This window comes from Macaca nemestrina, chromosome 15, assembly GCF_043159975.1.
Source record: "Macaca nemestrina isolate mMacNem1 chromosome 15, mMacNem.hap1, whole genome shotgun sequence".
NCBI classification, from domain to species: Eukaryota; Metazoa; Chordata; class Mammalia; order Primates; family Cercopithecidae; genus Macaca; species Macaca nemestrina.
In genome coordinates this window covers 87,053,781-87,068,076 of record NC_092139.1, presented here as the reverse complement: position 1 = coordinate 87,068,076, position 14,296 = coordinate 87,053,781, and the positions used below count along the sequence as shown (strand labels likewise).

Here is a 14,296-nt window from a genome sequence, read left to right as displayed (position 1 = left end):
ATCCTGGCTAACATGGTGAAACCCGGTCTCTACTAAAAATACAAAAACAATTAGCCGGGCATGGTGGAAGGCGCCTGTAGTCCCAGCTACCTGGGAGGATGAGGCATGAGAATGGCGTGAACCCAGGAGGTGGAGCTTGCAGTGAGGCGAGATTGCACCACTGCACTCCAGCCCGGGCGACAGAGACTCCGCCTCAAAAAATAAATAAATTAATTAAAAAATAAAGGATGCCACTGTAATACAAGAGGTGACCCGGCTGGGTGCGGTGGCTCACATCTGTAATCCCAGCACTTTGGGAGGCTGAGGTGGGCGGATCACGAGGTCAGGAGTTCGAGACCAGCCTGACCAACATGGTGAAACCCCATCTCTACTAAAAATACAAAAATTAGCCAGGTCTGGTGGTGCGTGCCTGTAATCCCAGCTACTCAGGAGGCTGAGGCAGGAGAATCGCTTGAACCTGGGAGGCAGAGGTTGCAGGAGCCAAGATCACGCCACTGCACTCCAGCCTGGGCAACAGAGTGAGACTCTGTCTCAAAAAAAAAAAAAAAAAGAAAAGAAAAATTAGCTGGGCATGGTGGTGGGCGCCTGTAATCCCAGCTACCTGGGAGGCTGAGGCAGGAGAATGGAGTGAACCCCGGGAGGCAGAGCTTGCAGTGAGCTGAGATCGCACCACTGCACTCCAACCTGGGCGACAGAGCGAGACTCCATCTCAAAAAAAAAAAAAAAAAAAGAGGTGACTCACACGGCCCCCTTCCACTCTTCAATAAGTGTTTTGTGTACCAGGTACCAAGCTTCATAGGTATGAGGTCCTATGGGAAACTAAAAAGTGCTGAGATAAAACATATCAGAGGTGGTGACCCACTTTAGATCAAGCAGGGAAGGATCCTCTGAGTATCTGATACTGAGCAGACACCTAAAAGAAGGAGCTAGTCATGAATACAGTGGCGGGGAGGAGTCTACTCATTTTTGAATACCTTAAACACTTGATAATAAATTGGTTAAAAATAAAGAGCTCAGGGGCCAGGCATAGTGGCTCACATCTGTAATCCCAGTGCTTTGGAAGGCTGAGTAGGGAGGATCACCTGAACCCAGGAGTTCCAGACCAGTCTGGGCAACATGGTGAAACCTCATCTCTACAAAAAATATAAAAATCAGTCAGGCGTGGTGGTGTGTGCCTGTAGTCCCACCTACTCAGAAGGCTATGGTGGGAGGATCGTTTGAGCCTGGAAGGCCAAGGCTGCAGTAAGCTATCATCATACCACTGCACTCTAATTTGGGCCACAGAGCAAGATTCTGTCTCAAAAAAAAAAAAAAAAAAAGCTTAGAATGTTCAAGAAGCTGAAAGACCAGAGAGATCAGAACAGGGTGGGGGTAGGAGAAAAGGTGACTACACCAGGTCAGGGTGAGGGACTAGGAGGGTGGGACATCTGGAGTTTTATTCTAATGCTAAGAGAAGTCACTGATTGTTTTGCAGCAGGGCAGTGACTACACTTCAGGCCTCACCCTCACTTGTGCTGTTGAGGGAAGAAGGATGGGACTGGGAAGAGAGCAGGAGACCACAGCCCAGAATGGGCCTGGGTGAGGTGGAGGCAGTGGAGGGCTAAGAGGCTGAACTGGAGAGTCTCTGCAATGGCTGTCTAGTCATAGCCAGCCTCAACTCAAAATCCCTTTTCCTTACTGGGAGCCAGGAGACTAGATTATATACTAGCGCATGCTCTGGGGCACTGTTCCCTAGGGTCTTGGTAGAGACAGTTAACTAACCATCAGATGTTTTCTCCTCTATCAAACCTTAACAGGCTTTTTTTTTTTTTTTTTTTTTTTTTGAGACAGGGTCTCGCTCTGTGGCCCAGGTGGGAGTGCAGTGGTGTGATCGTAGCTCACTGCAGTCTCGACCTCCCGGGCTAAAGTGATCCCCCTCCCCCCCGCCCCCGCCTCAACCTCCAGGGTAGCTGGGACTACGAGTACATGCCACCACACCCAGTTAATTGTTATATTTTTTTATGTTGCCTAGGCTGGTCTCAAACTCCTGGACTCAAGCAGTCCCAGATCTCAGCCTCCCACAGGGCTGGGATTACAGGTGTGAGCCACAGTGCCTGGCCAAGCAAGATACTTTCTCTATCCCTTCATCAACTATAAATTACTTGGGTACAAAGCATTTCCCAAAATGGCCAAATTTAAACAACAGTGTAAAAATATGGGAGGAAGTTAAGTGTTAAAGGTATGTCCAGAATTCTAATGCAAATCTTTTTTTAAAGCAAATTTTTTGACCTTGTGAGCACAATAAATCAAGGCACCAAAAATCACGACTTTCAACGTGAACCCTAGAGAGAAAGTGAATCCTAGAGAGAATACAGACAAATTTGAGAACTGAGAACACCCACATCACCACCTAGGGAAGGCAACCTTTGAAACTGCTCCTCCCTGCTGTGGTAGGAGAACGCCCATCTCGTGCCTTATCCCTAGAACTTGGGAATATGCTACATTAGATGGCAAAATGAACTCTGCAGATGTAATTAAAATACAAACTTTAAAATAAAGAGATTATCCTGGCTTCTCCGAGTGCACTAAATCTAATCTGAGCCCTGAAAAGCAGGATATTTTCTCTAGTTGAAATCAGAGATGTGGCAGAAGAACTGGCCCTCGCTGGAGGGAGACACATAAAAAGCATGAGAAAGAATTCGGGCAGCTTCTGGGAACAAAGATTGACTCCTGGCTAACAGCTAGTAAGGAAAGAGGGCACCTCAGTCCTACAAGCTCAAGGAACTGAATATGGCCAACAACATAAATGGGCTTGCAAGCAGGTTCCACCCCAGGGCCTCCAGTAAGAAATGCACCCTGCCAACATCTTGATTTCAGCCTTGTTAGGCCCTAAGCAGGAGACCTAGTGAAACCTACCTGGACCTCTGACCTACAGAAACTACCAGATGATAAATGTGTGTTTTTTGTTTGTTTTTGAGACGGAGTCCTGCTGTGTCACCAGGCTGGAGTGCAGTGGCGTGATATCGGCTCACTGCAACCTCCGCCTCCCGGGTTCAAGCAATTCTCCTGCCTCAGACTCCTGAGCAGCTGGGACTACAGGTGTGTGCCATCACACCCAGCTAATTTTTGTATTTTTAGTAGAGACAGGGATTCATCGTGTTGGCCAGGATGGTCTTGGTCTCTTGACCTCACGATCCACCCGCCTCAGTCTCCCAAAGTGCTGGGATTACACGCGTGAGCCACCACGCTCGGCCAAATGTGTATTGTTTTAAGATGCTAAATTTGTGGTAATTTGTAGAGCAGCAATAGAAAAATACACAAACAGCAATCTCAAAAAAAAAAAAAAAAAAAGAACTCAATTCTCCTGGAAGCAAAATAAAGCTAAGTTAGGAAATATCCAGTCAGTCACTCTCAACACCCATAAACTCTTCAATCACCCTCCCAGTCCTCTAACACTTTCCCTGCCCCCATTTTCTGTGATGACAACTCACCCTTCCAGTTCTTAAATTCAGGGCTTTCCAAAGAAGAACCCTTGCCCTGGGGACTTTTCTTGCAGGAACCCTGAAGTGGGATATCTCTCAAGATTTCACCTACAGATAACTACAGTGTATCATTAAAACACTGTTCACTGATTGTGCAATATCCCCAGAAATATCCCAAGGCTATTCTTCCCAAAGCCCATAGCTACTAACTCTACAGTCCCTACTCTTTCCACTGTACTGAAAGGTTTCCCAGCATTCAGCCTGGCTTCCTTCCTTCCACAATGCTTCACCCTACACCCCACCCCCCTCCATCCAGTTAGTCATCAAGAATTGTCTACATTCCCCTTCCTCTGGAATCTGTCTTCCTCTTTCAGTTTCTACCACTGTCTAATGCAGGCCTTTATAATCTCCCGACCGACTAGGTCATGCCACAATCATTTCATGGAGCAATGTGGCAGGCAGTGAGCTAGCAGTGAGAATACAAGGATGAAAAAGGACAGGTTCCCCACTCCCTGCAAATGTTCAAACTCCCTTAATGGCTTAACTGGTCTCTCTTCTCTGTCCTTTATCCATCTCCAGGGACTCTAGGGATATTCCCAACACTGGCATTTCACTACTTCAAAGAATGCCACATGCCAAACACAGGCTCAACTCCTTAGCACAACACCCCCACTAAAGTGCTAGTACCCGCTCACCCTCATTCCATTATCTCCTGAGCTCCCTTACTCCTCGAGCCCCGGAACTCTCAGCCTACAAGGTCCTCCCTCCACGCAGTAAATGCACATGTTTCCTAACTCCTCAGCTTGGAATGGTGGCTATTTACACTCCTACTTGTCTTTCTAGGACTCAATTTATTCGTCACCTACTCACTAGACTGCCCCTGGTCTGCTCAAGTTAACCGCCGCTTCGCAAGAAACCCCTGCAGTATACACAACATTACAGACGGACAAGACTGCACCGTGACGGTTCCTTTACCGACAATGCCATCCCTCAGGAAAGGGGCTGTGTCTCCGGCAAATCTGTGGCGAGCACAACACGCCAATAAGCTCAGTTAAAAACTGCTAATAGAAACAAGCAGTCGGTGGTAAGGGGCTAGAGTTCCTCTGGGCGGGGCCACTGACCCCAGTTCTTCACTCTCTCCTCCAGAAACGACGATCGCTTCCTGACAGCGGCTTCCTGCCATCCTTTGGCAAAGTCCACATTCCTTCGGGGGGTCACCCTTAGATCCTCCGTCCCACCGCCCACACCCCAAACAACTACCTTCCCAATCTCATCTTACATCCACCCTCCTCCCATCACTTTCTCTCACCGTTGACGCGCTTTTCTGGAAGAGAAAACATGAAGTACCCAGCTCTGCTAAACACACTACAGCCGGTTGCCTCTCTCCCTTTCCCTATTCAGTGTGGTTCAAAAAGCGGGGGAAAGTCTGCACCCAAAGCACACAAATGACGAATGAGAAAGCTCAAGACGATGATTCATAAGCCAGGGCTCGTTGGTTTGCAGAGCTCGGCCCCAGGAAAGCTAACGAGCAGTCCATGTCGGGAACAGAGGGGAGAGACAGGGGAGGCCCGCGCCCTGGGACCCACGCAAATCCCCGGCGCCTTCTGTCTCCCGGAGCCCTAGGTTTCTCACGGATCCGGCCCTGGCCTCGCCCGCCACGCGAAGGAGGAAGGCCCCGCAATCCAGCCCCCTGCCCCGACCACTACTCACATTTGACTGACCAGCTTCTGCCGGAAGGCGGTGCTCCGCCAGTCGGTCTCTTGCCCTGAAACGTCCATGCCTGTTCCCCAGCTCCCGCCGCCCGTAGCCCGCCCGGCCGCGACCGCCGCTGCCTCAGCCACAGAGCCAGGCCCAAACCCGGAAACCGTCCGCGGCGCCTCGGCCGGGGCCGGAAGTGAAGGGGGGTTGTGGGAAATGGAGTCTCACGCATAGGCCTGTGGGAAATGAAGTTCCCCGCCGAGGACGAATCGGTCTCAGCTCCGCCCAGCTGGGAGACACACGCCCCTCTTCCAGTGCAGCTGTCGAACAGGGCAGGTGCTCCCGCAGCAGGCCCGCGCCTGACAGCCTGCATCTTCTGCGACTCTTCAGTGTGCTGGCCTTATCTACTCCCTGACATCCAGACCCCTCCGGGATGCCGGGCCAAGCTGCCAGCTATCTGCTATCTATAGTAATGTTAGGGAGAGAGTGTTTGTCAAATATGTGTGGGTACCTACTGTGTGCCAGTGCAATGTGATCTGGGATCTGCTTTCCTGCGACTGCCTGCTAGCGCCGCCTCCGAAAAGCGACCAGATGGACTCTCATCACCGCTTCGCTCTTAGATTTTTTTGAATCTCACATGTCACCAATGGCTGTATTTGGGGGTTGCGGATGTGAGGCCCCTAAACCACGTTTATCAATTTTTAGACATGGGCTTTCCCCTTTGACCAGCAACCATGTCCCCTTCATGGAGAACTCAGCCTAGCTAGTAGCTGGAGGCCAGATGTCAAACGAATTTGATAGGTGAAGGTGAGCGAGCTGAAGGTGGGATGAGGGGTTATGGGGGCCTGAGAATACTTTTAGGAATGTAAAAGTTCTGCCTCCTCGGAACTATGGGGCCTTTATCTGTTACCCCGAGGAGGGAGGTGACGTGAGGAAAATCTGGAGCCCAAGTGGTTCATAAGTACCAGGTGGACACCAACCAATACAGGCCTCAGAGAGTGTGGACTGGCACCTACTGAAGCCTAAGTGCCAGGCCCCTGCTAGGCACTGTACGCCCCTTGAAACTGTGCCCCAAACAGGAGGTTGAGGGTGGTAGGGAGTGGGTGGGAGAGGAGTGAGCATTCTCCCCAGAGGCCTCTCTTGCCAACAGGGTGTCAGGTCTTGTGTTGATGTGAGGGCTGTTCATGTTTTCAAACATTTTCTGCTCTAATACTCCCAAAGTTAATTTTTCTTTTTTTCTTTTTTTGAGATGGAATTTAGCCCTTCTTGGCCAGGCTGGAGTGCAATGGCACCATCTCGGCTCACTACAACCTCCGCCTCTGCCTGCAGGGTTCAAGCAATTCTCCCACCTCAGCCTCCCCAGTAGCTGGGATGACAAGTGTACCCCACCATGCCTGGCTAATTTTTGTATTTTTAGTAGAGACAGGATTTCACCGTGTTGGCTGGGCTGGTCTCGAACTCCTGACCTCAGGTGATCCGCCTACCTCGGCCTCCCAAAGTGCTGGGATTATAGACATAAGCCACCGTGCCCGGTGGCAAAACTAATTTTTTTTTTTTTTTTAAATGGAGTCTCGCCCTGTTGCCCAGGCTGGAGTGCTGTGGTGCCATCTTGACTCACTGCAACCTCCGCCTCCCGGGTTCAAGTGATTCTCCTGCCTTAGCCTCCCAAGTAGCTGGGATTACACATGTCTGCCACTAAGCCTGGCTAATTTTTTGTATGCTTAGTAGAGACAGGGCTTCACCATCTTGGCCAGGCTGAAAACTAATTTTTAAAAACTGTATCTAGAGTGTTCATCTTGTCCGGGGTTGCCCAGGAAATTCCACATTTTAGTGTTCTTTTACTTTTTTTTTTTTTTTTTTTTTGAGACAGAGTCTCGCTCTGACACCCAGACTGGAGTGCAGTGGCACAATCTCGGCTCACTGCATCCTCCGCCTCTCGGGTTCAAGTGATTCTCCTGCCTCAGTCTCCTGAGTATCTGCGACTACAAGCACCTGGCACCACAACTGGGTAATTTTTGTATTTTTGGTGGAGACAGGGTTTCACCATGTTAGCCAGGATGTTCTCAATCTCCTGACTGGGTGATCCACCCACCCTGGCATCCCAAAGTGTTGGGATTACAGGCGTGAGCCACCGTGCCCGGACTTGTTTTTTTTTGTTTTTTTTTTGAGACAGTCTTGCTAGGTCGCCCAGGCTGGAGTGCAGTGGCACCATCTCCACTCACTGCAGCCTCTGCCTTCCAGGTTCAAGTGATTCTTATGCCTCAGCCTCCCCAGTAGCTGGGACTACAGGTGAGTGCCACCACACCCAACTAATTTTTTTTTTTTTTTTTTTTTTTTTTTAGTAAAGACGGGGTTTCACCATGTTGCCCAGGCTGGTCTTGAACTCCTGACAGGTGATCCGCCTGTCTCAGCCTGTCTCACTGTGCCCAGCCCCAGGTTTAAATTTTGAAAGTCCTGTGTTCTGGCTGGGCGTGGTGGCTCACGCCTGTAATCCCAGCACTTTGGGAGACCCAGGCAGGTGGATCACCTGAGGTCAGGAGTTCCAGACCAGCCTAGTCAACATGGTGAAACCCCATCTCTACTAAAAATACAAAAATAGCCAGGCATGGTGGTGCGCGCCTGTAATCCCAGCTACTCGGGTGGCTGAGGCACGAGAATCACTTGAAACCAGGAGGTAGAGGTTGCAGTGAGCTGAGATCGTGCCATTGCACTGCAGCCTGGGCGACAAGAGCGAAACTGTCTCAAACAAACGAACGAACATGTTAATAGGGTACTCAGGACAACTCTCCCTCTTCTGCACTGTGGTTGATGGAGCCACAGACACATAATTCACAGACACAGGCAGAGAGAGGCCTGGAACTTTGCCGGGAGTTTGTCATCACAATAAAATTGAGTGACTATTCCCTTTGGTATTTTCCCCAGAGCTCTTTTTCTACTTGTCCCTGCATTGGGTTGGTGGTGCCCAGGGCAATGATCCCTGGTGAGAGACCTGGAAAGGTGGACCAGGGAAAGTAGGAGGCCATGGGAAGGTTGATCATGAAGTGGACTTGCCCTCTCTTGACACTGTAGACCCTCCTGGGATCCCCCATCTGGATGTTGATGGTTTAGATGTCTGAGAATAAATGACGGAGGAAGCCGAGAGTATGCAGAGGCCAGACCTGCATCCCACACTATGTTCTGGGGATCCTCATCTCGGGGGAGATCCTCACTGCTCATGTGGCCATGTCTCTAGTCTCCAGGTTCCTGCAGGCTACTGTGCCAAGGCTGTTTCCACTCAATGGCCACATATTTCCTGGACACCATTCTGGGCTCTGCAGGAGGTAGGAGGTGGAAGCTTCCCAGGCAGATCAAGCTTCCCCCTCGAGAGCTTAGCACAAGCCCTTTGAGCCTGTGGCTGTCTCCCTACAGCCTCACCTCTAATCTTCCTCCTTACTTTGGCACTCAGTCCCTGGGAGGTGATGACCTGCCCCGCATTCCATCCTAGCACCAGCCAGATGTAACTCCTCTGTGTGTTTGGCCCGGAGCCTGTAATCACTTATGTATGTGGAGGTAGGGAGGGAGTGGTTGTTTTTTCTTTTCTTTTCTTTTTTGAGATAGAGTCTCACTCTGTTGCCGAGGCTGGAGTGCAGTTGTGCAATCTCGACTCATTGCAACCTCCACCTCCTGGGTTCAAGCAATTCTCCTGCCTCAGCCTCCCAAGTAGCTGGGACTACAGGTGTGCGCTGCCATGCCTGGCTAATTTTTTGTATTTTAGTAGAGACAGGGTTTCAACATGTTGCCCAGGCTGATCTCGAACTCCTGAGTTCAGGCAATCCGCCATCCTTGGCCTCCCAAAGTGCTGGGATTACAGACATGAGCCACCACGCCCGGCGGTTATTGTTTCTAAAAGCCATACATGGTAGAAACTTTAGAAAGGCCCAAACATTACGAATCCCATCATCCAGAGGCAGCATTGTCAATATTTTGGTAAATTTTCTTGTCCTCTCTGTTCGTTTAAAAACTGTAATGGGGGCCAGGCACAGTGGCGCACATCTATAATCCCAGCATTTTGGGAGGCTGAGGTGGGCTGATCACCTGAGGTCAGGAGTTCAAGAGCACTCTGGGCAACATGGTGAAACCCCGTGTCTACTAAAAATACAAAAATTAGCTGGGAGTGGTGGCACATGTCTGTAATCCGGCTACTTGGGAGGCTGAAGCAGGAGGATCACTTGAACCTGGGAGGCGGAGGTTGCAGTGAGCTGAGATGGCACCACTGCCCTCAAGCATGGGCGACAGAGTGAGACTCCGTCTCCAACAAACAAACAAACAAAAAATGTAATGGATCATGCTGTAGATGCCATTTGAATCCTGTGTTGTAAACCTAATGTTAGAGCCTAGGTATTTTCATAAGTATTAATTTATTATTAACTAAAATTTTCATTAAAATTTAATTATAATTTTGATTATAGAATTACATCATGGGTAAATCTATATACCACCAAGTGTAACAAATTTTTTTTTTTTTTTTTTTTTTTTTTTTTTTTGAGACAGAGTCTCGTTCTGCCGCCCAGGCTGGAGTGCAGTGGCGTGATCTTGGCTCACTGCAAGCTCCGCCTCCCGGGTTCACGCCATTCTCCTGCCTCAGCCTCCCGAGTAGCTGGGACTACAGGCGCCCGCCACCTCGCCCGGCTAGTTTTTTTGTATTTTTTAGTAGAGACGGGGTTTCACTGTGTCAGCCAGGATGGTCTCGATCTCCTGACCTCGTGATCCGCCCATCTCGGCCTCCCAAAGTGCTGGGATTACAGGCTTGAGCCACCGCGCCCGGCCAAGTGTAACAAATTTAAAAGGCGATTTTAAGGCCGAGCGGGTGTGGTGGCTCACACCTGTAATCCTAGCACTTTGGGAGGCTGAGGTGGGTGGATCACCTGAGGTCAGGAATTTGAGACCAGCCTGGTCAAATGGTGAAATCCCATCTCTACTAAAAATACAAAAATTAGCTAGGTGTGGGGGCGTGCGCCTGTAGAGGCAGGAGAATTGCTTGAACCCGGGAGGTAGAGGTTGCAGTGAACCAAGATTGCACCAGGGCCCGGTGTCACTCCAGCCTGGGTGACAGAGCAAGACTGCATCTCGAAAAACAAACAAACAAACAAAAAAAACCAGACAATTTTAATAGCAGTATCATATGCCATATCTATGAATCTCTCACGCCTTGCTCACTCCAACATTCTTGGACATGTAAGTCGACAGTGTCATCTTGGTGCACAGTTTCAGAAATTGTCCTGAATCCAGGCTTTAGAAATGTATCCTGGGGCCGGATGCAGTGGCTCATGCCTATAATCCTAGCACTTTGGGAGGCTGAGGCAGACAGCTCACTTGAGGTCAGAAGTTTGAGACCAGCCTGGTCAACAATACCCAACCCTATCTCTACTAGAAATACAAAAAGTAGCCAGGTGTTGTGGCACATGCTTGTAATCCCAGCTACTGAGGAGGCTGAGGCAGGAGGAGGATCACTTGAACCCGGGAGAGGGAAGCTGCAAGTGAGCCGAGATGGAGCCACTACACTCCAAGCCTGGGTGACAGTGTGAGACTCTGTTTCCAAAAAAAAAAAAGAAATGCATCCGGGATCTGTCCATCCACGGGTGCTGATATGGTTTGGCTGTGTCCGCAATGAAATCTCAACTTGAATTTTATCTCCCAGAATTCCCAAGTGTTGTGGGAGGGACCCTGGAAGGTAATTGAATCAAGGGGCAGGTCTTTCCCAAAAATAAGTCTCACAAGAACTGATGGGTTTATCAGGGGTTTCTGCTTTTGCTTCTTCCTCATTTTCTCTGGCCCTCACTGTGTAAGAAGTGCTTTTCACCTCCCGCCATGATTCTGAGGCCTCCCCAGCCATATGGGACTCTAAGTCCAATTTAACTTCTTTTACGTCCCAGTCTTGGGTATGTCTTTATCAGCAGCATGAAAACAGAATAATACAGGTGCTGTCACGGCGGATGTTGCTTGCCAGTCAGGTGCTCCTGTTCTCAGGTCTCACCATCCTGTCCTAGCGAATCATGCACATGGAAGTGCTCATCCAGGTGGGATATGAGCCTCTTCCCCCAACAGGACGAAATATTTTGGGGTGGCAAGTATGTCAGCTTTCTCATTTCTTTTGTTATCCTCTGAACATTGCCAGCATTGACAGGAGGCATGGGTTGCTCACAGACTTAACTCCATGACTGCATTCGGGGGTCCTTGGAACTGTGGTCCATGGTAAAGTTTTTTTTTTTTTTTTTTTTTTTTTTTTGAGACGCGGTCTCGCTCTGTCACCCAGGCTGGAGTGCAGTGGCCAGATCTCAGCTCACTGCAAGCTCCGCCTCCCGGGTTCACGCCATTCTCCTGCCTCAGCCTCCCGAGTAGCTGGGACTACAGGCGCCCGCCACCTCGCCCGGCTAGTTTTTTGTATTTTTTAGTAGAGACGGGGTTTCACCGGGTTAGCCAGGATGGTCTCGATCTCCTGACCTTGTGATCCACCCGTCTCGGCCTCCCAAAGTGCTGGGATTACAGGCTTGAGCCACCGCGCCCGGCCCCATGGTAAAGTTTTATAGCATTACCAGGAGTGTGACAAGGGTGAGAAGTTAGGACCTGGATATGAACAAAAAGAAATCTCATCTTCCTTTGACCAAATCATCAAGGAAACAACTCAAGAGATGATCGTTTGTTCAGCTGCTGCCCTTATCACGTCCCTTCCATGTGCTCACTCTAAGATCTATGGCACAATTCACTGGGAAAGAATCCAAGTTCTGTGGACTTTGTGACACCATACTAACCATTTATCAGAAAGAGGGTATCCTAGGATTTTTCCCAGGTCTTGTTCCTCACCTCCTAGGTGACGACATTTCTTTGTGGCTGTGTGACTCACTAGCCTACCACCTTGTTGATACCCATGCAATGGACAGTGGGGTTTCTATCATGAATGAAATGAAGAGTTATTCTCAAGCTGTCACAGGATTTTTTTTTGCCAGTATGTTGACCTATCCCTTTGTGATTGTCTCCCATCTTATGGCTGTTAACAACTGTGGTCTTGCTGGTGGATGCCCTCCTTACTCCCCAATATATACTTCTTGGATAGATTGCTGAGGTATGCTACGAAGAGAAGAAATATGAGCCTAGGAAATAGCTTGTTTTTCCAGATACAAGCCCTTTGGGAAGAGAAGACTTATTGTTGTGACCTGAGAATGTTAATATGAAGATGTGGGGCAGGGACTGTGACATTTCTATAGTTTCAGATGCACAGGATTATGGGAGAGAATGTTGATTTGTATATAATTTGGCATGCTTTCGAAATAATCATTTACTCTTGGGGAAAAGCAGAAATGCATCCTGGGTCTCAGGGACAAACATATTAAGGCTCTTTATATAATTTCACACATTACAGATATTACAGGATAATTTTCAAAAATAGAAGGCTGAGGTGGGAGGATTGCCTGAGCTCAGGAGTGAACCCAGGAGGAGTTGGAGGCTGCAGTGAGCTATGATTTCACCACTGCACTCCAACCTGGGTAACAATGAGACCCTGTCTGAGGAAAACAAAAAATCAAAAATAGGTACAACCATAACTGTTATACTAACTCATCTTAAAAAACAAGGTTTCACTTGGGCCACAAAACAAGACCTGATCTCTACAAAAAAATAAAATTAGCCATGTGTGGTGGCACATATCTGTAGTCCCAGCTACTCGGGAGGCTGAGGTGGGAGGATCATTTGAGCCCAGGAAGTTGAGGCTGCAACGAGTTGAGATTGCCCCTGCACTCCAGCCTCAGTGACATAGCAACACCCTGTCTCAAAAAGAAAAAGAAAAAAAAAAAATCCTCCCTTTTTTCTTTTTTCGAGACACAGTCTTGCTCTGCCACCCAGGCTGAAGTGCAGTGGCGCGATCTCGGCTCACTGCAAGCTCTGCCTCCCGGGTTCACGCCATTCTGCCTCAGCCTCCCAAGTAGCTGGGACTACAGGCGTGCCCACCACCTCGCCTGGCTAATTTTTGTATTTTTAGTAGAGACGGGGGTTTCACCCTGTTAGCCAGGATGGTCTTGATCTCCTGACCTCGTGATCCACCTGCCTTGGCCTCCCAAAGTGCTGGGATTATAGGTGTGAGCCACCATGCCTGGCCCTCTTGTTTTTTTTTTTTTTTAAACTTCCATGCATCAAGCAATTCATGTTTGTTTGTTTTGAGACGGAGTCTCACTCTCACCCAAGCTGGAGTGCAGTGGTGCCATCTTGGCTCACTGCAACCTCCACCTCCCGGGTTCAAGCGATTCTTCTGCCTCAGCCTCCCCAGTAACTGGGATTACAGGCGCATGCCACCATACTTGGCTAATTTTTTGTATTTTTAGTAGAGATGGGGTTTCACCATGTTGGCTAGGCTGGTCTCGAACTCCTGACCTCAAATGATCCACCTGCCTTGGTCTCCCAAAGTGCTGGGATTACAGGCATGGGCCACCACGCCCAGCCATGCAATTCATTTTTTTGAGACGAAGTCTCACTCTGTTGCCTGGGCTGGAGTATAGCAGCCCGATCTTGGTTCACTGCAACCTCCACCTCCCCAGTTCAAGTGATTCTCCTGCCTCAGCCTCCCAAGTAGCTGGGATTACAGGCATGTACCACCATGCCCAGCTTTTTTTTTTTGAGATGGAGTCTCGCACTGTCTCCCGGGCTGGAGTACAGTGGCACAATCTCGGCTCACTGCAACCTCCACCTCCCAGGTTCAAGCGATTCTCCTGCCTCAGCCTCCCAAGTAGCTGGGATTACAGATGCCTGCCACCACACCCAGCCTTAATTTTATATTTTTAGTAGAGACCAGGTTTCACCATATTGGCCAGGCTGGTCTTGAACTCCTGACCTCAGTGATCCGCCCGCCTTGGCCCCCCAAACTGCTGGGACTACAGGGGTGAACCCAGCTGTAATTAATTTTTATTGCACATTTTGCTCTTAGGTTGGATTGATAATTTTATTATCTTTACCATTTAGTAGTGATAACATAAACTTGTTTGACTAGTCTGTCAGTTTTCTTTTTTGAAACCGTCTTGCTCTGTTGCCCAGGCTGGAGTGCAGTGGGGGGATCTCAGCTCACTGCAAGCTCCACTTCCCAGGTTCACCCCATTCTCCTGCCTCAGCCCCCG

The 14,296-nt window shown here is 49.2% G+C and overlaps 1 protein-coding gene and 1 pseudogene across 7 annotated transcripts in view; one reads left to right on the top strand and one right to left on the bottom strand.

Annotated features, from left to right (window-relative positions):
- LOC105480689 (mediator complex subunit 15) overlaps positions 1 to 5,349 on the bottom strand; it is an 86,399-nt gene extending 81,050 nt beyond the window's left edge. For 4 of the 7 annotated variants that reach the window (XM_011739798.3, XM_011739799.3, XM_071080034.1 and 1 more), the window contains exon 1: positions 5,172 to 5,330. In XM_011739798.3, coding sequence (XP_011738100.2) covers positions 5,172 to 5,239 — 68 coding nt within the window. In that variant the 5' untranslated portion in view covers positions 5,240 to 5,330. Of the gene's footprint in view, positions 1 to 4,770; positions 5,094 to 5,171 lie in introns of those variants that run through there. The other 3 variants (XM_024792562.2, XM_071080031.1, XM_071080033.1) reach the window with 3 other exon arrangements.
- Positions 5,350 to 11,888: 6,539 nt separating this feature from the next.
- Positions 11,889 to 12,367, top strand: LOC105480690 (mitochondrial carrier homolog 2 pseudogene; annotated as a pseudogene).
- The last annotated feature ends 1,929 nt before the right edge of the window (positions 12,368 to 14,296 follow it).